At 42.2% G+C, this 25,091-nt stretch overlaps 1 protein-coding gene across 5 annotated transcripts in view; it reads right to left on the bottom strand.

Moving 5' to 3' along the window:
* Positions 1–25,091, bottom strand: part of KLHL29 (kelch like family member 29) — a 403,358-nt gene that overhangs the window by 240,376 nt on the left and 137,891 nt on the right. For all 5 annotated transcript variants that reach the window (XM_090136444.1, XM_090136441.1, XM_031595907.2 and 2 more), the window contains one exon: positions 7,070–7,375. In XM_090136444.1, coding sequence (XP_089992570.1) covers positions 7,070–7,330 — 261 coding nt within the window. In that variant the 5' untranslated portion in view covers positions 7,331–7,375. The remainder of the gene's footprint in view (positions 1–7,069; positions 7,376–25,091) is intronic.

Genomic DNA, 25,091 nt, shown 5'->3' with positions numbered 1-25,091 from the left:
TCAACACAGCCCAAAGTATCTCTTCAGCTTATTGAAAAGGTATTGGTTCCTCTACATCAAAGCTTCAGTACATCAGTTTTGGAATCCACCACTGATCTCTCCAAGCTCTCTTGTCCCTTAGTGACACAGGGACTCCTGGAACTTGTTTCACTGTCACGTTAGCGGAACAGAAGTTATTCGTGGGTTCCATTTACAGAATTGTAATTAGTCAAGAAAAAGGTCCCTTGGGAATCAAAGATCGAATCTCCGTGTTTCTTCCTCTTCTTCCTGACAGAGGCCCTGTTCATCTTTCGAAAGCATTCGCCAAAATTATTTGGGGATACCAGCAGGATAGTACAGAGGGGGAGTATTCTGGCACTTTGACCCTGGCCAGGTTGGCACAAGGTGCACCACTACCACCAATGTCGTGAACTTTGGGTGTTTCCCCTTCCTTGCCTGCAGACCCCTTGCAGGAGGCACAGTCTGGAAGCTGCACTCCAGGTTATGCAAAGTCGATTGAACTTTCAACCTAGAGAACTAGGAGAATGTGATTTTGGTGCCAGGTAAGACCTATCCATGTCTTCTGTTACAGAACATCGTGTATTATATACTCAGGGCACTGCTTTGATTTCCTACACCCATGTAATACCCTGCCATAATTACAGTTTCATGTGGAAGAGCCTCACTTAGCATCACAGTAATTTGCCAAAAGAATCAGGTGGATCTGAAACGCAGCTTTTGCCATTGCTGCATTTGGTTTGCACTGCTGCCATCACGTCCAGATCAAAGAATTGACAGCTACTATCACAAATGGTGACAAAAATATGCCAGCTATCAATACAGTCCCTCAAGGGACGGGTAGAGTAGCTTTGCACAGAGAAGTTGGAACAGCAAATCCTATATACTTCATCGCTGCATGTTTTGACTGTTTTCTAGCAACTGTTGTATTCCAATATTTATAATCTCTCTCTTTATGCAAGCCTCTTATGTTTTATAATAAAAAGAGTACATAAATTTCAGATACCATTGCAGAGCAAATTGTTGTATGTAATTAGTCATGTACAACATAAGGCGTAACTTGAAAAACAATTCATGTTTATTTTTCCTCTGCTTAATCAATATTTTAAATATTTGTGGAAGCCATCCACCAGCTTAGCAAATCACCACCTCAGAAGCGAGAGAAAGAGAACAGACAATATAAATTCTGCAACGTACAGCAAACCGGCTGCATATGACAGACTGCCATTGAGGGAACCACGTTTTTTGGACCTTAAAGAAAGGAAACACAGAACATTTTACTTTGTGCTGTTCCACTTCATGTCTTTTTACCGTGCATTCCTCAGCCGAACCGACTTGTTTTTCCCTTAACATATATTTGTTTCCCTCCCCACGCATTTTTCCAATGCAATTTGCTTGCTATGATGCACGGAGACAAAAGCAGTGGGGGTGATTTTTCCCCTGCAATCCTTGCTTGGATTTCCACAGAGGTGAACAAATGTTTTGCCATCTCTGTCTTCTCTCCCACATCCTAAGCGTGGCTAACCACAGTGGGATGACAACTACGGGAACAACAACACACATATCTTAAATGCTATGGGAGCACTGAAGCCAGGATCACATCTCAGTTATGCTATTTAAAGACTTAAAACTATATAGTTATCTCTAAGCTTGGCTGGAGAAAATCTTATCAAAACCGAAGACTGGCATTTTTATAAGATTTGTCATAGGTTTAACCTTGAGAATAACAAATCATTTAGTGTTTGGGGGCTTAAGAATCAATTTGTGTTCCAAGCAAAGGGTTTTTAAAATTAAGGTTGGGAAAAAAAAAAAAAAATAGATCTTGCTTGGTACTGCACTGATTCTGTTGATGTATCAATCTTTTCAGGCATTTAAAAATAATACAGAGATGATAAAAGTAAATGTTCTATTACCAAAAAAACTCTTGGTAATAAAATTTCAAATTACAGCCCATGACAACACTTCTAAATTGAAGCTGTGATACAGGAGCTTTGATGGAGAAAATTGTACAAGTAACTCACAAAGTAATTCAGAAAAGCAACAAAGAATGAAGGTGCTGTTGAGATGAACAGAAAACATACTTGGAATGGCAGGCAGCATCCTTAAATGAATTTTAGAGTGTTTTGTTGCCAATATCTTAAGCAGTGCTGCAGTCTTATATGGATTTCTTTGATAGCTTCCTTCTACCAACAAATAACCTCGCTGCAAGAAAACAAACAATGCCTCACAAACACGGACAAATCCAAACCTGAGCTCCATCACCATACCTGACTGGGCTCAGGATATGAAGAACTGGTGTAAATGGGGCAGCTTCATGGCAGCACTCTCTCTTACTGACTACTTCAGGCTTGAGGAAGGATCTCCAATGAAGAAAATGATCAAAACCTCCTACTGCCTCAGCTTCCCTGATGGTGTACTGGAAGTGAGGCATTAAATTATTTTTTATGCGTTGTAGAGGTTTAAATAGGTTTTCTTATGTCTACTGGCAGCCTCCAATGAAACGGGTTACAGCAGTGCAAAGTATCACCATTATTTTGTTCAGCAAAAAATAAAGCTTAGGAAACTACAGGGCTGGGTTTTTTTTTTGTTTAAATAACTCAGACCAAACATCCGTAAGTACTTAAACGTGGCAGATCCACTAAGTGTGATTTGTACCAAAGCATCTGTGCTAAGAAGATTACAGGTACGCTTTGAGAACAAATTTCAAAGGTCTGCAAAGTATAATTAGTTCTAAAGTTCTCCTACACATTAATAATTAGTAATAAAATCCTTCCAAAGCCCTCCACAGAATGATGTTAAAAGCTCTTTGTGAAGCATAAAAACACAGCCCAAGCCCAACCCCCTCATCACTGGCATTATATATCTTAAGCTTTCCACTGAAGATGGTCTCACCTCTCTCCAGTAGTTCATTTGAGCAAGTTTTCCTCTCCTTTTCAATGCTTTTGTCATTCATATCTCACAATTCAGGTCTTTAATCTTACATACATTTCCACGATCATTTAAAGACCAAATGGTTCAGCCAGATTATATAGTCTAGTGCTCCTTCTAACTATTTCTTGATAAATTCCATGAGCAATTCCGTCATCAATATAGGTGGTTTCACAGTCCAGCCAAGTACCAAGAGAGAAAACAAGGCTTTTCCTGCATTTTGAATTTATCATTTTAGGATTCAGTATCAGGAGCTGAAGGACAGGAACATCACCAAAGCCTGTCAATATGGATATCAGAAGACTGAGATCTTGTCAAAATGACTTCATTTCAATCCTTGACAAGATTATAACTCCACTTGATAACATGTAATGGAGAACAATGGCACGTGGATTCATTTTTAATAACTATTGACTTAGCACTGTGCAATGTTTTGGATTAAAGACTCTGCACTTCACAACAGCGGTGTTCAATGAATTAAGAATTGGTAAACAGATTTTTTTCTCAAAGATTAGCTGCCAATGGGAAATGAGACAAGAAATGGTATTAGGCTAAATGGTATTCAACTTTTCAAACAAGATTTGGAAGTAAATGTGCAAAGCACTGCTAAATTTGTGGATAAAAAAAGTATTAAAGGAGTGGGAAGTAAGAAGAATAAGGCTTTCATATGAAATGATGAGTTTTCATGCAACAAATGGCAAAGCTATGCATGTTGGGAAAGGAAGGCAGCCCATTCTCTCAACGCGAGAAAGATGTGGAGCAGATTCAGAGAAGGGCCATGGAGATGTTAGAGGGCTCGAGAATCTCTCCTAGAGAGAAAGGTTGAGGGAGCTGGGCTTATTCAGCTTGGAGAAGAGAAGGCTCTGGGGAGACCTCATTGTAACCTTCCAATACTTGAAGTGAGCGTACAAACAGGAGGAAGACTGACTTTTTACACAGACAGATAGTGACAGGACATGGAGGAATAGTTTAAGTCTGAAAGAGGGGAGGTTTACATTAGATGTTAGGCTAAAATTACTCAGAAAGTGGTGAGGCACTGGCACTGCCCAGAGAAGCTGTGAATGCCTCATCTCTGGAGGTGCTCAAGGCCAAGATGGCTCTGGGGAGCTTCTCGTAGGTGCCAGCTCATGGGTGTCCATATCAGAGGACTTGGGACTGTATGATTTTTAAGGTCCCTTCCAATCTAAGTTCTATGACTCTAAGATATCATTCTATCAATGTATTTCTGTGAATGTATGACTGTATCATATGATTGAACCATATGAGTGTCATATGAGTCTATGAACATATAACCACACTATGAACATATGACTGTACATTCTATGATGCTGTGATTGATTCTATACCCACGAAAGCAGTTACTCCAGAAGCAGCATAAGGATCCAAAAGGAAAAATGCTATGTGTGTTCTTAGCATCTTGGCAAAAAAAGTCTGGAACAATTATCAGCCCTGTATACATGAGAACAGAGGAAGGGAGCACTTTTATCTCTGTACAAAGGAATGGTATGATGCTGAAATGTTGCATACGGTTTCAGTGTCCAGATTTTCAAAGGCAAATGAGGAATTGGACAGGATACAAAAAGATACGCAATCCTTTTGGAGGCTACTAAAACTGGTACGCTGCAGGAAACTAGAGGAACCAGTGACCAGAAATCTGAAGGCAGAATAAATGATTTATAAAATAAATGAAACAAGCTTGTAACTGGGAGCATTATCAAATAGAAGGAACACAAAATAAAGGGTTAGCCTCCATTCTTTGTGCCCTTCAAAACAGATCAGGAAGATACAATAAAGTCAAAACTAGTAAATGGATGAAGCAAAGAGGCCTTTGTGTCTTCAGCCTGGAGGCACATCACTGCCTTTATCCATATCCTTGGACTATTATAGAAAAAGAACAATGTTCTCAATCTTCTTGCTCCAAAACACCATGATTACTTAATTTCATTCACCATGTCACCTCTTGTGTGGACACCAGCTCGTCATTGAGTCTGCCATACAGCAACTGCCATAACACTGAAGAAGATTTAGACTACAGAAGATTACAACTAGGCAACCTAATATCCCCTTTCTGATCACAAACTTAAACTAAGACATTCAGTTTAAGTTGCCAGTGGCCCTCCATGAGCTGTTACCCCATAAAAATACTCCCAAAATGGCTGCAGACAGTAGACTGTGAGCTCTCCACAGCCCAAGAAAACTTGACACAATCCTATTTTTTTTTAAATAAACCACGCAACCGCTTCACTCTTCTGACTTGCAATTTCCTCATTACACAGACCTAATTTCTTATGGTTAACCATCAGCTGGATTTCACAAGAGAAAGGCACTGGCTGGGGACATTGCTAACCACAAGTGTAAATCAGCTGTGTGTGAGGGAGAGAGACAGAGTCAGGAAGGGTGAACATGAGTATGTATGAGCACCTGATGTTTTTTTCTGACACCGTTCCACATCATTAGTTGGAAGCTTGCTATGCACTATACTCTTACATCTCTGTTGATCCTACCTACCTCCCTTCCCTTTCAAAGTTTTTTCTTTACTACACGCATTTTTGAATTTTTAGAGCTGTGCAGCTGATTTTTGGCAGAAGAGGCTGGGGCAAAGACTGTAGGCATTTTTACACATTAATTTTATGGGAGATTACACAGCCGATTAACAGTTCTCTAAACAAAAAGTGTCCCATGCTACCTCCATTCTTGCCTGTTTATTGCTTTTGATCTATTCATACCAAAACATTCTTACTAATGAAAGTAATCAGAAAATTGCCTAATAAGGTAATTTAGAAAACAGTTCACATTGAACATATGATCAAAAGGCATTTAACTTGCAGTTCCTGCCTCCTCTCCCCCAATAAACACATGGTTTACTGGCACTGCTGTGCTTCAAAACGGTTTTGAACATCTGGGAGAAGGGCTGATGAGCTTCACACAATAGCTGGACTCTAAGCAGACCCAGGAACAAAGGTCATGATAAATAAAATGACTGCTTTGGCTCCAAAATTACCTCAATCTTCTATAGACAAAGCACGATTGAAATGCATCTATCTGTGGATAGCATCTGGAGGACTCTGAATATGTTTTGATCTGAATCTGATGGGCTTCTTTCAAATGAAAATAATTTGAAGACACTGTGGAAAATTTTTAAAACCACAGACATCGTAAACTTTGGCCTAATATTCCCTTTTAGAGCACTGACCTTGTTTTTCTACAGTGTGAAAAAATAAAATCAATATAATAATGGTACTGCAGTAAAATTTCAGCTTGCTCTTGGCTTTAAATAACTTTATTGTCTCCTTTCCCCCTGTCTGTGTCTGCTGCATTTGGCACTAGCAGTTATTAAAATGAAACCAAGTTGAAAGAAAATTTAAATATCATAAAAAGAAAACCAGCAGTGCTTCTGGCTCACTTTGCTAACACTGTGGTCACCTTTACAATTTGCCAGGGTTTTGTATTCCCCAGCTGTTCTATTTGAATTTGCATGCACAAAGAAACCCCAACTTTCTACCAGAATAATAACTTGTACTTTGCAGATTTAAAAGTACTAATTTTTTATATATTTTTTTAAAAGGAAAAGTCGCCCCTTCCCCTGATTATATTTTAGAACAACAAAAAAAATCAGTGGTTTACTAATGATTTCAATTATTTGGTCTAAAATTTCCTTCCTTTTTAGCGTGCGCTTTTGTTTGAGTGAGTGAGCCTGGTTGTAACAGTCCTACTGTTGCACTATAATGTGCACCACTAACAAGGCTATGAAAACCTTATAGGAAAGTAACAATTAAAGAGAAGAAAACCCAACATTCAGCCAAAATTATGGCCTTTGCACCTCTTCTGCTCCTTCAGCATGAAAACAATATCCACCTATTGTCAAACACAGCTCCGCCTTGGTGAAGAGAGAAGAAGCAAAAATGGGAACCAGGAAAAGCAATGGAAAGCCCAAATGTAGGCAGTGCTAGAAGAAAAATGGAGTTTGCTCTGCTCAGCCCTGGGCCTCTCAGAAACAGGGAAACTCTAAGCCTATGAGGAAGAACAATCTGCTTAAGTATGCGCTACACTGCAAACACAGATTTTGCAAAGGGACAGATGATGCTCCATCTCTAATTTCCCCTCCAACACACCACGCTCAGAATCAAAAATACGGAGTTCTTACTTTGGTAGTTGAAGCTGGAGACGAGTTGGCCACCAGGTTTGTGATCACATCGCTGCTGACGGTGGTGCAAGTAGCTGTGGCTGGAGTGGGGAGCCGGGAGGGGACGATGGGCAGGGGCAGAAGCCCAGGGCGGTTGTTGCTGTTGGTGCTGGCAGCACTGCTGCAGTTGGTGCTGCTGACGTGGTTGCCGTTGGAGCTCCAGTCCCGACGATCCCACCCGGCCCGATAATCTCGTTCAAACCGGCTGTGGTGCCGTGACATCTCGATGTAGGGCAACTTCTGCTCACAGGGAACTCGAGACCTTGCCTGAGGGAATGAAAACAAAGGGATGTAAGGGATGAGGCCCCAGCATAGCACTTGTACCCTACAGTCCTCAGGGCGCATCCCTGCTGTACCTCCTCTGCATCGGAGGAGTGCTGCTTCATTCCCTTTCCGAGCTGAACATCAGGAGGAAGAGAGCGGTGGAGTTGTAAATGTTAATCAAGAACAGAAAGGAGAGAGTTAGAACAGCTACAAGCATGTGGTGGAGAGACCCATGCCTCAGACCCGACGAAACACCATCTGCCTAAACTCTCCAGCAGAATAACAAGCAACAGCACACAAAGTGGAAGCTAGAAGAAAATCATTCAAATGTTTTGATAACAGAAAAATGTTTCCAACAGCTCCATCCTGTAGTTTTCTCAACACCCTTCAGATCTACGATTTTTTTTCTGCACCTGATGTGTGACCAAGCGTCACTCGTAAAGATCAGAGAGAAAAATCCACCTGTAAAGCTGTTCATTAACTCCCTGTTTTCAAAGTTGAGTATCTGTTTGCACTGTTCCCTCCACTCCTTTTCACTAAAGCTTCTCACAGGAACACTTCACCCCAAGGACACCTGAGCCAAGGCAAGCCAACATTTCCCATCTCCTCTTGTGCTTTTGGCTAGATTTAAAACACTTAATGTACTCAATCAAATGTACAATCGAATGACCAAGTCACTTTGTGTGATCATCCTGCCCTTATCATTCCTTACCTCCTTGGTCTTTGTTATCCACAGATTTTATCAGCCAGAAACAAGACGTCTGTACGCAACAGAGGGAGTTGAGACTCCCAACATCTAATCCTAGTTCTAATAATTATATCTTACATAGCCTACAGCACTTACTTAAGTCTCCTTGCTGAGGTTTCCTAACCTGCAAAATGGGTGGCAATAATGTTATTTTCCCAGCAGAGGTCTGAGTAACCAAGAGTCTGCAGCATTTGAGATTGAAGAACAGTATAAATAAATGCTAAATATATTTATTCCCATAAATAAATAATGAGTATCTAGGTCACTGCAGCATCTGATTTATTTTATTTGCATCACACGATGCAATAAATTGTTTGTAATAATAACAACAGGTCAGCTGAAGCGATTTTGCTTTACAAATTCTTAAATACAAAAATAGACAGTAAAAATATCTGCTCATAATGGCTGAGGAGGGAAGCTGAAACAAAACTCACCCAGAAACTTAAAGATAACAAACTACTTCAGAGAGATGTTATTTAGAAGTGATATAAAACAGCGTGGCCAACAATTTCAGTAGTTATTCGCCTGATAGAATTAAAAAAAAAAAGGGTAAACTAAACCAGCTACTATGACTAAATACAGTGTATTAAAGGCTCACCTGGTTCACCAGAGAGATACTGGCTTGAGAGGAAGAAAATTCTTTCTCAGTTAAAAAATCAATACTATAAATGTGGTTAGAATAGAAACAAACAAAATCCCTACCACAATCACAATCCTCTAACAAAGATCTCACAATAACCTGCAATGGCTTTAAACCGAGACAGGGGAGGTTTAGGTTGGATATTAGGAGGAAGGTTTTCACACAGAGGGTGGTGAGGCACTGGAACAGGTTGCCCAAGGAGGTTGTGGATGCCCCATCCCTGCAGGCATTCAAGGCCAGGCTGGATGTGGCTCTGGGCAGCCTGGTCTGCTGGTTGGAGACCCTGCACATAGCAGGGGGTTGGAACCAGATGGTCATTGTGGTCCTTTTCAACCCGGGCCATTCTATGATTCTATGAAAGACTTCAGGGGACTGGGGCAGGTAGCTGATGGAGAAAGCGTGCAGGTGGTTTTTTCTTCTATACCTTCAGTGGCACAGAATGATACTGAGAGAATCCAAAAAACCCACTGCATAAATAAATGGCTTAGAAGTTGGTGCAAACACAGGAATTTTGGATTTTTTTTGACCACGGGGCAATTTACTTGGCATCTAGCATGATGGCTGCAGATGGAAGTAGCCTGTCTCTGAGGGGTAAGAGGATCTTAGCCAAGGAAGTGGTGGGACTCACTGAAAGGTCTTTAAACTAGCTATGAAGGGGGAAGGGGACAAAATGAGTGCTGTTGGGGTTGAGCGGGTCATTTGAGGGCTCGGACCAAACTTGATGGGCGAAGATGGTGGAGTACAAAGGGATGGACTAGGGCAGGGGGATGCGGGGAATGCTGCTGTTCTAGGGGATCCTAGATCCTCTATAAAGGCAGTGAGATGGAAAGCCCAGGTGAAGTGCCTTTGTACCAACGCACACAGCCTGGGAAATAAGCAGGATTAGTTGGAAACTGTGATGTGCTTGTTGCTACCACGGAAACATGGTGGGATGATTCCCATAACTGGAATACCACCAGTGAGGGGTATCAGCTCTTTAGAAGGGATAGGCAAGGTAGGAAGGGTGGGGGAGTAGCCCTCTATGTCAAAGAGTGGATAGACTGTGAGGAGCTTCCTCTGAGAAACAGTCAGGAACAGGTTGAGAGCCTGTGGGTTAGAATTAGGGATGGGTCTAACAAAGGCCAGCTGGTGATAGGGGTATACTACAGGTCACCTGGTCAAGGGGAGACTATTGACGAGGCTTTCTTGCTTCAGATGTGGGAGACATTGTGCTCACAGGCTCTCATCCTGGTGGGGGACTTCAACCATCCAGATATCTGTTGGAAAGACACAGAGTGAGCTGCAAGAGGTCCAGGAGGCTCCTGGAATCCATTGATGATAACTTTCTGGTCCAGGTATTGGACAGACCAACAAGAGGTGAAGCGTTGCTGGACCTGCTGCTCACCAAAGCAGAGGAGATCATTAAAGGTGTTAAGGTTGGAGGCAGCCTGGGCTACAGTGAGCATACCCTGGTCTAGTTTGTGATCTCGAGGGATGTGGGCCTGGCAAAGAGTGGTGTCAGGACCCTGAACTTTGGAAGAGTGGACTTTAAGCAGTTCAATGGATTGTTGGCCAAGATCCCCTGGGATGCTGTCTTTAAAAACAAAGATGTTGAGGAGAGCTGGCTACTCTTCAAGGATGCCCTTCTGAGAGCACAAGAGCTCTCTGTCCCTTTGAATAAGAAAGCGGGCAGAGGAGGTAGGAAACCAGCATGGCTTGGCAAGGACCTGTTAGGCATACTGAGGGCAAAGAAAGGTGCATACAAGCTCTGTAAACAAGGGCGTGTCACTTGGAAAGAATACAGGGATGCCATCCAGACGTGCAGATGTGGAATCAGGAAAGTCAAGGCACAGGCAGAACTGAACTTGGCGAGGGATGTGAAAAACAATAGGAAGACATTCTACAGGTACATTGGCCAGAAGAGACAGGCCAGAGCAAGTGTACTGCCTTTGGTAAATGTAAAAGGAGAACTGGCTTCAACGGATGAAGAGAAGGCTGAGGTACGGAATGAGTTCTTTGCCTCGGTCTTCACTGGCGGCCAGGATTCCAGCATTTCTCATGTCCTGAGCCCTGCATCCCTAAACCTCTGGGTGGGGACTGGGGCGGATCACATGAGGAATGAGCGTGTGATCCAAGACAGCCAGCACAGCTTCACCAGAGGAAGGTCATGCTTAACCAATCTGGTGGCCTTCTATGATGGAGTGACGGCATCAGTGGACAAGGGAAAAGCTCATTTACCTTGACTTGAGAAAGGCCTTTGACATGGTCCCCCACCACATCCTTATCTCCAAACTGGAGGGATGTGGATTTGATGGGTGGACCACTCAACGGATAAAAAACTGGTTGAAAGGCCGCAGACAGAGGGTGGTCATCGATGGCTCTGTGTCCAGGTGGAGGCTGGTAACGAGCGGCGTCCCCCAGGGGTCTGTCTTGGGACCGGTGCTCTTTAACATCTTTATCAATAACATCGATGATGGAATCGAGTGCACCCTCAGCAAGTTTGCTGATGACACCAAGCTGAGTGGTGCGGTTGACACAGTGGGAGGAATGGATGCCATTCAGAGGGACCTCAACAGGCTAGAAAGGTGGGTCCGGGTGAACCTGATGAGGTTCAACACAAAGTCAAGGTTTTGCACTTGGGTGGAGGAATCCCAGCCATCCATACAGACTGGAAGGAGCGGTCCTTGAGAGCAGCCCTGCAGAGAAGGACCTGGGGGTCTTGATGGATGAAAAGCTTAACATGAGCCAGCAGTGTGCTCTTGCAGCTTGGAAAGCAAATGGTATCCTGGGCTCCATCAGAAGAGGGGTGGCCAGCAGGGACAGGGAGGTGATTGTTCCCCTCTACTCTGCTCTTGTGAGGCTCCATCTGGAATACTGCGTCCAGGTCTGGAGCCCCCAGTACAAGAAAGACAGAGAGTTGCCGGAGAGAATCCAGAGGAGAGCCACAAAGATGATCAGGGAACTGGAGCACCTCCCCTACGAAGACAGGCTGAGTGAGCTGGGCTTGTTCAGCCTGGAAAAAAGAAGGCTGCAGGATGACCTCATTGCAGCCTTTCAGTACCTAAAGGGAGCCTACAAACAGGAGGGGAATCAATTCTTTGAAAGGGTAGATAACAGCAGGACAAGGGGAAATGGTTTTAAGTTGAGGGAGGGAAGATTTAGGTTGGATGTCAGGGGAAGTTCTTTACTATGAGAGTGGTGAGGTGCTGGAACAGGCTGCACAGAGAGCTGTGGATGCCCCATCTCTGGAAGTTTTCAAGGCCAGGTTGGATAGGGCCCCAGGCAGCCTGGTCTAGCATTAAATGAGGAGGTTGGTGGCCCTGTGTGTGGCAGGGGGGTTGGAGCTTCATGATTCTTGAGGTCCCTTCCAACCCTGGCCATTCTGTGATTCTGTGATATGACTATATGAATGGTCATGGCTGTACTCCTGTGAGCAGTGAGCACCTCCAGCACGTGGTGGGACCCACACAGTAGGGCTGTAGATGTTGACCAGAAAAACAACACTCCACATCCTGATACTACTTGAAGATAGCGTCTTTAAAGGTGAAAAATTCCATTTAAAAACACCCTTTATTATTCCTTGCCTCTGGAAAAGTTTCTTCTTAAAACTGCACATTTTCCCTCTCTGTATGAAGCTATCTTTTTTGACTGTTTGGAAGGTGGCTGTCAATTGAATGCCCTTCTCCTTCTGAGCTCGAGGATCTCCATTAGCTGTGTTAGTGTACTCCTTGACAAGGCAATGAGAGAGAACCAAATCACATAGCCCCCCACCCACCCACACACTTGAGTATATCTGACATTTAATTCAGCGGAGAGCAGCGCACACATGCACATAAGTCAATAGCTAGCAGTTTTTGCCACACGATCCAAGACACCATGCCCCCAGCAATTCTACTATCAGATGAGACTGACAGGCAATTACGTCAATAACAAGCAGGAAAAAAGCTGGTGACTAAGCCATGCATTAAGAAGTTTACTTAAAACCCACCAACCTCTTCACAAGCAAGTTCTCTTCTTTGTCCAGCTACTCTATTTTATTATGTTTCCAATAAAAAATAAAAGCGAGGGTTGAAAATGCACTGCATTAAATATACACTGCTTGCTTCAAGCGTGTCATTTTTGGCTGGGTACAAAGACACTTGACAGCAAGAAGACATGCAGAAATACTGGAGGGGATAGCTATCTAATAAACGGGGATTCAACTGCCGGTGCTAGGTATTAATTGCTTAAAATTAGAAACAATATAAAATGTTCTTATAAATAGCTGCTGGGTGAGGTAAGAAACGGTTTGTGAACAGGCTGGCTTATTTTTAAATGCATTTTCGGATCCAGCGTTTATGCTTTGTCTGGGCTATCTTTGTCAAGGACGATAATCATCATCATAATAACACTTTAAACATCTTTAGTACTCGTAAGAAAAACTTTGCCAACAAACTGTGTTCTGAGCCAAGCCTAATCATCACATTCCTCTGCAGAGAACTTGACACAGGACAGCACAGACCTTCTTGGGAAACGGCAGTGAAGGAGGCCAGCACAAACCAACACAAACAGCAAGGACAGCAGTTGCTAATCAAACACATGCAAGCATTTTCACCCTAGCTCACTTGTTAGCAATTCCAAAATCCAAACCCTATGTCTGAGAATGTTGTCCCAATGCTCCTCGAGCTCCAGCAGCTTGGGGCTGTGCTCACTGTCCTGGGGAGCCTGTTCCATGCCCACTACTCTGTTGAAGAACCTTTTCCTGATACACAGGCTGTTCCTCCCCTGATGCAGATTCATATCCAATTTTAGGGTAAAATTTTCCAGACATGGATTTTTAGGATTTTTTTTTTAGGATTTTTCTTAAGAATAAATAAAAAACCCCACCACTCCACCTCCTTTCCACTACAGAGAACAAGGGCAGAAAGACCGTAATGTTTACAAATGCCAATATCAATACCTACAAATAATTCATTGATTTTCCCCGTTAAAAGAATGTTTTTCTCAACATTTCAAAGCATGCAGACATACTTTTTCTAGGCCCTTTGAATAGTGTTAGAACCCTCTGAACACCACACAAAGGAAGAGAAAGAAGGTTTTCATCTTATTTCTCAGACTTGGGAAACACCCAGTGCTGTCCACAGTGAATTTGCTACCCCAGCTAAGCCTTAGCTATAAGTATAATCCATCAACCTCTGTTTTGCAGCTGATTTTTCAGTTAGAATGAAACTTCCTGCCACCATGCCTAGAAGCCAGCTCTTGAGAAGATAAGCTAAATCTATCTCAGATATGTCCATCCTCCATCGGAGCCGTAAAACCAGTGTAGACAAACCGAGCAATAGAAGAATGTAGGATATGTGTATCTCAGAATAGAAGTCCAAGAGGAGGGCTGCCACTGCTGAAAATCACTTTGTACAGCTAATTCAGCTGACATACCATCTTGTGAAGATGGTGAAGTCAATGAGACAGGCCTTCCCCCACACTCTTCCAGGATGTAATCACCGAAGTGGCTGGGTGTCTTTAATCTTGACTAGAAAGGAAACGTGTGTTCCTGCTTGTCACATAGAATCAAAGGATTTCATTGTGCAGCCAAAAGGAACAAGATTTTTTTTTTGGAGGGGGAAAAAGCATCCTTGCCAGAGAGGGAAAAGTGAGAGAAACCCATAGCTGATACAGGATGAGCTGATAAATACACAGCAAAAAGAGCGAATTGGCATTAAGGGAGAGCTGTGTAAAAAGATTGTAAGCTACAGAAGAGAGACTGCGCAGCCAGAGGAAAATAAAAATCCCATGAGATACCTAAAAGGAGATTTAGTGATGTGGCAAAGCAAACAAAATGCCTGCTTTGGTCCCTGAAGAGCAGCATAGCCATGGAGGCACTGCAAGAGCCACGGCAAGCACAGAGGACCCTCCTGGTTTCAGAGAAAGACTGCAAAGTTCAAAGGAGCCTGACAAGAGGACTGCACAGGAACCTGGCCTTTCTTCCATTATTTACTTTCACAGCTAGGCGGGTTTGGGATGGTTGAATAGGGGAGAAAGGAAGGGAGTAATGCAGCAATACTGACCGCTCTTCTGAGGAACTTGACTCTCCCAGGTGTCCATCTTAGCCCTCCACAGCCAAAATACAATGCAGCAAGTCAGAGATGCCATAAAAAGCAACTACTTTAACCACTCTCTCTTGAGGAAAAGTATATTGTGGGAGCATCCCGGCTGGTGAAGACCAGGAGTTCCCGAAACTTCTCACAGAAACAGCTTACTCAACAGTAGCATCTGAGATGTTTTTTTTCTTGCAGAACTTGAGCATCTTGGGCCCAAAATGTGGGCCACCAACATCTATGACTGTATCCAATCTCCAAATTTACCTCAGATTTAACCCTTTGGCAATTAGGAAACCCTCCTGCCTTCTTAATTGAAAACTACTTCTGTGCTGGTATTCATTTTTCACCACATCTCTTCTGCCAGCTCATTTGTTCCTTGTTTCCACAGCTTCCACTCACATACACAGAGGCAAGAAAAAGACCAGAGGCATTTGAGATAGCAGCGTGCTAACTACAGGCCTCTTACCAGGTTCAAACAGATCATTGCTGCAGATTTATTAAACCTAAGTGATTAACATTTCATTTTATGCTCAATACATTTAAACACAGCCCTTTTTCCCCCAAGCCCAAAGCTCTCACTGTTCTGTAGAAAAAAAAAAAAAAAAGAAAAGCATTTCCTATTCATGTTCCACAAAATGACAGTCCGGCTTGAGCCTTAGAGCAGCTTTTTCCCTGCTCTCCATGCGTATCTGGTCAAGGTCTCCTTAAAATGCCTGTCCTCACAGATATAAATACAAGGAAAAATAGGCTTTCAGCCAATCTGAAGCCAGAGAATCAGATTTCTTAGACTATTAGTTAACTACATTAAGTGATTTCAAAAATAAAGGTCAACCTTTTAATTTAAATTTTTCCCGGGTAAGCACTTGTTTCTAAATTTACCTTTTATATAATAACATTAAGAGAAATATGATCTGCAAGAGAAGTTGGGAGACAGCACAGTGGAAGTAGGTTCACAGCCATTAGGGAAGTGGAAGAAAAGAGTTTGAAACGTTAAAATAAGCAGCTAAATAGCCTTCCATGTTTTCAGACTGCATGAACGGAAGCACGGGTAAAATGGGTTGTTAGGGAGCTTAAAAAGCAGTTAAGTGCATGCAAAGCGTAAGTATTTTATGAGATTCACACACAAAAAGAAGATGAAGAAGAAGAGAGAGATTTGCTGTAATGAGATCTAGCATGAAGAACTGTAAGTGATACAGAAGATGTCTAAGTACCTAATCTCAAATGATTTCAGATAGACGCTGCAGGCGAAATGCTACTGGATGCAGTTTTATCAGTGCACACCAACACAACAACCCCTTCCCGAGGCAGCAGGGCTAAGGATGTTCATTTATGTTTACAGCACCAAAACCACATTGGAATGTATGAGCGTTACCATAAATTCTGGATATCATTTAATTGCAAAGTCATACATGCACATGCATTAAACACAAATAAATGCGTCTTTAAAAAAAAATAAATCTTCCAAATAAAGCAGTGGACGTATTAACCAGTAATAAATTAGTAGACCTGGCAGCTTCAGGAGCCAGTCCTCACTTCAGAAGCATGGCAAACAAAATGTTTAATTTGAGCTGCATTATTTATAACCTACAAAGACTTTCTTAGACATATATGGAATTATTGTTAGAAGCCTACATGGATCTGACTAATCCATTTTCACATTTTTTACTTAACCTCTTTTTTTCCATTTGGGTAACTTCATTGAAAGACTTCTTTGTTAGACTGAGGCAGTAGGAATCCAATCAAGAGATTCTGTAAAGCTGAACTACAAGCAGCTGTGTAGAAAGATAAGACCCAGAAATATTTGAGGGGCAAGGAAACAACTTTATTATCAAGCAAGGTCTACTTTTGTAAACCCCTGATTTAGTCTTGTAAACAGTTGTAAAGCTCTTGTAAAATCCAAGACAAGACAGAGACTTGAGCTGCCTTGCTACAATCAGATCTTTAAAAAAAAAAAAAAGGAAGGAGAAGAAAAAAAATCTTAACCCTGTAAGTGATAAAGGAGCATGAGATTTAAGAGATTATGTAGGGTTTTACATAGGATTGAATTTTTCCAAATATATGCTAGAGGAGGCCATGCTTTGGGACACATTAAAAAAAAAATATCAGAGCTGAAACGCTGTCTTCCCAGGACAGAGTTCACCATGCAGAGCACGTAGGTAAGTTCTTTCCTTCTCTGCCACAAAATATTGCAGAAAAACTTGCACACTCTTGAGTATTTAAGATGAACATAGATAGTTTAGCCTATTTTGGATATGAAAAAAAGATAAACAAGACTACTCAGTTGAAGACAAATACAGTCAGTGACACGGAGAGTGATACCTTAGTGTACTGGTTTGGTTTCTTTCTCCCAAGGATAGGAGAATACAGTCTTCCTAATGAAGAGGTATTAAAAAGTCTGCATGTATACGTTTTATTATTAAGCTTCTGCAAAATTTCCATGTGGAAATTTAAATGAGATAAAATCCTATGCTTCGTTCTTTGCTTTCAAATGCCAGTGCCTTTACAGCACGTGGAGTAGGTAACACACCCTGCAATTTACAGATCGCAAGCATTGGTGGGATGAGAAAAATCTGCACTTGTCCAGAGGCATCTGAGGTCCTGAGGTTCACACTGCCAGAACAGAAGATGAAGAACAAAGCCATCGCAAACCCTTCAGTGTGTCAAATTTGGACGCACACAAAAAGGTGCAGGGTTTACAGCAAGCCCAGGGGTTACCTTCTGGGGAAGCCCCCTATCAGTCAGATGTCTTGGACTATTTTCAAAGGCCTTGATCCGTATCCTCAGACACAGCTACTGCCAATTACAAATTGATATAAAATGGTTTAGGGTATGTAGGTAACTCAAATATCCCTAACTCCATTCCTGTCTCTCTCGGTTTTCAGCTGTAAGATCTCTCACTTGATCTGGTACACCCGCACGGCTAAAAGCTCAGAGCATAACTCAACCCTTCCATTCCCCAAAATCAATTGCAGCTGCCATTTGCGACAGATTCTTGGGCTTTGCAATGTCCTTCTGCAGCAACACAACTGGAATTCTGCATAGCAGTTTCCTACATGAAAATCCACCGGAACTTTACACAAAGGCCCAATAAATTTCTCAGATGTCTCTGTGGGGTCCTGAGTAGCTGTTGCTGCTTTGCTAAATAAGAACGGTCAGAGTGGAAAAAAAAAAAACCAAAACATCATGTTCCTCCGTAACACTTCTGCTTACAAAACACTGCCCCAAACATTGACTCCCCTAATTAAATTATCTCATTAGCAAGAAAAGCAAACAAAAGAAAACCAAATGCCAAAAGCTGCTACGTTTACTGTCAGTTGACGGGGGGTTGTGCAGGAAGGTTCACACAGTGGAGTCAGCAGCTGGGACTGCGAGTCCCTGCACAGAGAATGGCTTGGCATGGCTGGGCATCACCAATTGACCATGCTTCAAAACTGAGAGGTAGAGGAGGGAGGCCAGGGACACGACTGGGTTTCTTCTGGGGAAATCCACCACCTTCTCAAAATGCATGGAGAGGTTGCCAGCACCTGACATACCTAATCTTGCTCAAGCCTTCATAGTTAATAAAGCAGAAATATAGAATAAGCTACTGTCAGTGTTGCCAAATGTCACAAATTAAATTTCACAAAATTTAATTAAGGTCTGGGGTCTTTTGGGGCTGGTTTCAGAGAGGGGTGGACTAGGACTTCAGATTACATTTGGACAAGGCACAAGAAATTCCCTTTGATTTACTGCCATTCTCAATTTTCCAGCCCTTGGGGAAGACTGATCAGTCAGTCACTACTATTAGAGGAGAAAGGCTTTTGCCAAGGAAAGGGTTAAATACATCACATTTTACAGCAAAATCTCTCAGGATCACCTGTTTTCCTTCAAAACTTAAGTAACTGTATTTTTTCCTTTTTACAGAATATTTTTGGGCTGTCCCATCCCTGCCACTGTTCACATTTAAAAGCTTCAGCAAGCAAGCAACAGGAGAAACAATATATTTCCTCTTTCAGGACTGACGTCCTCTGACCATGCAGTGTTTTCTGCCACATTCTGTTCATCACTCCCACAAACGAAGACCACATGTACACTGCAGCATGCAACAGCCACTAAGCATCTGGTCTATAAAAAGAGCTTATTAGAAGCAAAATGCCTCCGAAACAAACAAGAAACATTAAACCCACTGAACACAGACTAGCACAATCATGTGTCTAAGTGTCTTAGAGGTTTTAACATGATTTGCTCATATTGTTGTCTGAAGTAGGAAAGTGCAGTTATCCTGCTGCTGCAATAAGGCTGTACATGAAGCCTGCACGAATGGGAAGAACTACTGTTTTTCCAATTTCAAGTGTCCTAAACATGGGATGGTCGCTAACCTCCATGCACTTACCCTCAAAAGTTTCCTCACTCTTCATTTAAGGAGACACATATATTTTTTTAGAGGTCCTGAAGGACTTAGTGGATACATTTTCTTGCCATGTTTCTTGGAGACATTTGCTAGTTTTGTGGCACGCGTACACCACTGGCAGCAATATGTAAGTACCAGGCACTCCTTACCTCTGAAATGTTGGTCTTTTCTTCTAGCTCACCTGGCAGACATTAGGGGATTTCAAATCTCTATGTTCTCTTCCTAAAGGATGTCACAGAATGTAACCAGAGCCCATGTTATCTGTCTGTATGCCACAGCTTGTCACCTCTGTATGGCATAACCATGCTTCATAAAATGGATCGATTTCATTCTTGGTTGGTTCAACAGAAGAAGTATCGCTTCTACCTACTTACAAATTTTCTTTTGTTTTGAAAGGCAGACACTTCGAGAATCATAGGCACAGTGCCACCATCCTAAGGAACTAATAGCACACCCAGTATCAAAGCCAACTGCCTCTCAGCTTGCTCCTGTGCCTCTTAAAAGTTATTCCTCTTATCACTTCTTCCACCACCTTTTCTTGCTTCTCACTTAAAATTGTCACCAGCAAATCCTGTTTTATCTTCCCAGCTGTTGGACGAGACTGTTTGCTGAATGCAGTATATCAGCAACCTACCTTTTCTAGGTCAGAGGTCTGAAGCTTTTAATTAGCTGCTTTAGAACTAACACGATAAAATAAGAATCAGCTCATTTCTCAAAAGCTTGAACCACTCACAAAATCCCACTCAAGATGCATTAGGTGATGTAGAACCTTGAAAAATCAAAGAGAGAAATCTAATCATGCTTGGTAAGCATCTGTGTACTTAAATATGGATTTAAGAATACCAAGAACCTAGTTAGAATGTAACTGTAAAGCTTCCACATTTGCAAGCACTGGCCAAAATGTTTGCATTTTATCCTGAATAGCAATCATTCATTTCCGTTCAGCCAAAGCTGTCAAAAACTCTATATGCAGTCGTGTAGCGAGGATCTTATATACAAGCCAAATGCCTGTATAGCAAACATCTGGCCTCACTTCTGTTCCATGAATTTGCCAAAGAATAAGTCCAGTCGATTTTTTTTGCTGTTGTGGCTTTTATTTTATTTTATTTTTTCCTCCGCTGTGCCTCAGGTCGTTTTCCTTAAAATGAAATCATTAAAACAGGCAGAAAGAGCAGAGGAAGGAGGAGTAAGGAGAAGAGATGCAGCATCTGAATTATCTTCCAGTGGGACTAATTTTACTAAGCAGTTGTGCTCCTGCTACCAGTCAGTCACTGCAAGTATTATTAAGAAACTAAAAAAAAAAAAAAAAAGATAATAATAATTTAAACTTGATTTAGCCAAGAATATTGGCAGAGAAAGAAGGAAGAATACATACGCTCTTCTACAAACTGGAAGCTCAGTTTACTCGAATGTCCTCAGTATCAATATAAAATGTATTAACAAAAAAGAATCACTTGCTGCTCCCTTATTTTGCATTCCTTTTACATCCGTACTTCTCCGAGGCAACAGATCAGAATGGCGCAGTGCCTTCCCCTCCGGCCAAGTGCAATAAACAGGCAGGTGTAATAGAAGGCTGCAGCGGCTCAGCTCTCCTCCCGAACAATTGATCTTCCAGGCCTACGGTGTAATTCAGGCTCGGCAGCTCCCCGCACATGCCTCATTCCTGATCGGTCAATTATTTCAAATCAGGCAGAATTAAAGTGTTATTTTTGTGAGGGGGGATGATATTCACCAGTGACCGAAGTGAAACTAATAAACTAATTTCCCTTCGCTGCCTTGGGCAGAACAGAAAAATTCAAGTCTCTGAAAGACTGCAGCTGTTTCATCAGTCTGTTGCCCAAACCCGCTCGCAATTTTGCTATCTTCAAATTCAATTTTTGTTCACAGAACGATTTGGGGAATGAAACACAACACAAGAAAAGAGCAAAAAAGGGAACAGTGAGGGCCTGTGAGCGAGCGGAGCCTCCTGAGAGAGAGGAACAGCACGCTCCTCTGCTCTGCAACACAGCATATTCCTCCTGCCAGTAGCGGATTTATCCAGTAGATGTCAACACCAGCAAAAAATATGTGTAAAGCCAACCTTAACAGCACCAGCAGTCACTTCAATTTACACAGGAGAGTTTAATATTTGGAAGCATTGCATATTCTCTCCTGTCCCATTCCTGTATCTACCGGCACGGACGCGGCCTGGTCCAACCATATATGTGGAGCAAAATAATTTCTTTTCTTGCTTTTTGAATAATTTCATGTGGTTCGCTGGAAAATGGAAAAATTGCTAATGAGCATGTGATTGCTTTCAGATTAGATCTGAGGAAATTTTTCGGCAGAGGAGCAGGGGGAGGGTGTGCAAAATACCATTTGGTGCAAAGCGACTACGGCAAGCGAAATCGTCATCGTCACTAAAGACCATCTGAAGAGGTCTGCTCCCTTCTGACCTTTCGTGGCGTGGTTAAGCAATGCAATAATTTCCTGGATTTTGCTCTTTCCTCCAGAAGCTGCTCAGCCTATAGCAGTGACCTGAGATTCCCACGCTGACCCCAGGTCAACACATACTTCTTGTTCCTAGGAGGTTTTTTTCTTGTTCATAATACACCAAGGACTGTCTGCTGTAAGCCTTTTGGTGTTATTATCACTCAGAAGGCTGAATTTGCTGACAAGTTTGAACCATGCAAAAAACCAAGGCCGCCGCTTGTTGACACTTTCAAATCTACTATTAAGATCTGACTGTTTGAACAGCTTGTGTGCAGAATCAGAAGTACAGATTTCTGTTTCCTTTTTGTTTATTTTTAGATAAACCTTGTGTTTCTACTTTGCAATGTTTGCATTTGGCTGCTGAGCATGCAGTAATCGCATACATTATACGTACTGCTTAGAGACACTTTGCACTGCAGTTTTGTTGGACAGATGAAAAGGGAAGGGAACTAACAGATCATTTTCCTGATTGATTAATCTTTCCTTGCATTGCCATACTCCTGTAAACATCAGGAGGAACACCAAAAGTATGTTGTGACATCTAAGAGCGAGACATTGGAGTAAATTATTTTATTACTGCTACAAAACTTACTAAGGAGTTTGTTTTCACAGGTAGCTCAAACACAGCAAGGAAACCCAAATGAATACATTACCGAGACTTATCACTTCCAGCAGAATTATTTCTCACATGTAAACCTCACAGCTCTTCAGAGAAGCATATATCCTATGTAGCAGCAATAATGTAGCTGTAGCTTATCTAATCAGTTTGGACAGAAATTCTGAATCTCCGAGAAAGTAAAAACAGTGGGCAAAAGCTAAGACCGCCAATTACCACAATTTAAGCAATTCTCAGGCATCAACAGAAGCGGGCATGGGAAGATCAGACAAAGGCACTGCACTCTCAGTAAGTAATTGTAGTAGATGATGGCATGTGATAGAATAAAGTCACGGCTCTAAATACCAGGAAAAGACATCAAACACAAAATCTAACATCATGCAATGAGAAATAACAGCAGCACGTTCTGTTTCTGGAACTGCATCTTATGCAACTGCTTTGCAGCTTTGGATGCAAACACGTCCTACCAAAGACAATGCTGTAAACAGTTTGGAGATAATGTGTATCTTATTAGGTATAACACAATTTCACAGCCCTGTTTGAGCAATTCTTTTAATTACTGTCAACATTTTCTCTGAATTCAGGTCTGAAAGAAATAGTGAGAGCTTTTGATTTGCTGTGACACCTTGATTGCTGTGTGGATGATGCACTGCACTGTTCCTGTTAGTCTTACAAATTTATGGATTTTTAAGGCCAAAAAGCACAGGAGACCGCAATGATCATCCTGCTCTGATTCCATGAACAGCTCAGTCCCACAGCCCCATCCCACAGCTTGTGGATCTGACAGAACACCCTGTGAAGGGGCTAGACAGAGTAAAACTTGACATTCTAATATATATATGATATATCCAAAAAAACCTGAAAAGTTTACTCAGAAAAAAAAAAACAAAAACTGGATTATTACAATGAATTAACAAAGTCTTCTCGTTTCTACCTTTTTTTTCCCCATTAGCTTACCAAAAGTAGGGGGGCAGAAGGTCTCAGTGGAGAGGCCAGTACCTCCTACACACTGCATCCAGCTGGATCACAGAATCATAGAATCGTTCTGGTTTGAAAAAACCTCCCAGATCACCAGATCCAATCTTAGCTCATCCTCCCATGCCCACTGTGTCCTTCTGTGCCAAATCTCCATGGTTCCTGAACACCTCCAGCGTCCCCAGCACCTCCTTGGGCAGCTATGCCACTGCATTGTCACTCTTTCTGAGTGTAATTTTTTCCTAATACCTGACCTGAGAAGCAATGGCACATTCACAGGCAAGACAAAGAGAAGCAGCAGGCAAGCAGCACTGCAGAGGGATTTGCTCCATCTCTTGCAAGCCACTTCTGAAGCACTTCTGGTTGGTAACAGAGCAGCGTTTTACATGTGGGACATCCAGTGATAACAGCACATTTATAAGACATGCAGTCTCTCTACAGTCTAATCCCCCAAATTCCTTTAAAGCTGTGAGGGGTGATGGCCACTCAACTCAGCCACACAACTCTCACAAATCCTATTGCAGGTTGGAGGCTGAATCATTTCTCCTTTCCCATTCCTGGCACAGGATCAATCATCCTTTGCTACATCCAATGGTCCCTCTGCAGGACACAGCTGAGTCTAGTGGCACCTCTGCGAAACAAATATAAGAAAAGGCTGCCCAGCAGTGAGGAGTGAGGCAAAAAGTGTGAGCAACAGTCCTGTGACAGTAAGGTCAGTGCAAAAGGAGGGCAGGAGGTGCTCCAGGAGTTCCCTGCAGCCTAGGAGAGGTCCATGGAGGAGCAGGCTGTCTCCTGCAGTCTGTGGGTGCCACATGGAGCCCACAGTGAAACAGTGGATGTGGTCTGAAGGAGGCACAGCCCACAGGAGGCCCACACTGAAGCAGGCTTATCCTGAAGAGCAGCAGCCCGTGGGATGGACCCATGTTGAAGACGAGGAAAAGAATGAGGAGATAGGAGTATTGGAGGAAATGTTACAGACTACCCATCAGTGTATTATGAACTATGCTCTATGTATCATATCATTAAATTTTGTCTACCCAGTTTTAAATGACTTTTACGCTGACGTAATTGTATGAGCTGCTTGGAACAGCCTTCATTGGTGGAGTGCTATACCTATTGCTTTCCTAAATACAGTACATATGCACTGAATTTCCTTGATCTTCTAGCTACGTATTGACATCCACTTAGAAAGGATTAGATATACACAGAGAAACAATGCCTGCCCATAACTAGACATCTTACTTTCCAACCTTCACATAATGGCCCTATTACAAGCTTGATTACCGTGGTCAGGCTAAACAGAATAATTTCATAAAGTTTTTTTTTTGTTGTTTTTAGCAGAAAAGTTCAATTTTGTCTACTTACTGAATCCTACGTTTTTCTGAAGGTTATTTTCAATGGTCCCAAAGACTGCCTCTTCTAAATTTTTAGAGATAGATTCTCAAGTGCATTTCACTCGAAATTATTAATATACAACTTTGTCAGATGTCCTTTCTTCTCCCGCTTTGGTCTTCATTCCCAAAGTTACAGTTTTGAGCAAAATTTTCCTACACAAGGTTATCCAGTTCCTCCTATTTCAATACAGTGATAAGCATTTATGTGGCACTCTGTCTTCAAAGCACTTTACAAACATTAAATATTTAATGCTCATGGTATCCCTCTTACTCTCAACCCCATTTTACAGGTAGGGAAACAGACTCACAGGTTAAGTGATTTTGTTTCAAGTCACATCACAAGTTACTGACGGATGTGAGACCAGAATACGAGAGCTCAGATTTTCAGTTCTACTCTCAAAAGTAGACAAGCCTTGTTCTTTCGCTTC

The sequence above is a fragment of the Phasianus colchicus genome, chromosome 2 (assembly GCF_987193195.1).
Source record: "Phasianus colchicus chromosome 2, bPhaCol1.hap1.1, whole genome shotgun sequence".
NCBI classification, from domain to species: domain Eukaryota; kingdom Metazoa; phylum Chordata; class Aves; order Galliformes; family Phasianidae; genus Phasianus; species Phasianus colchicus.
Note: the sequence above shows the minus strand (reverse complement) of the source record. Positions and strands in the feature narration are given on the sequence as shown.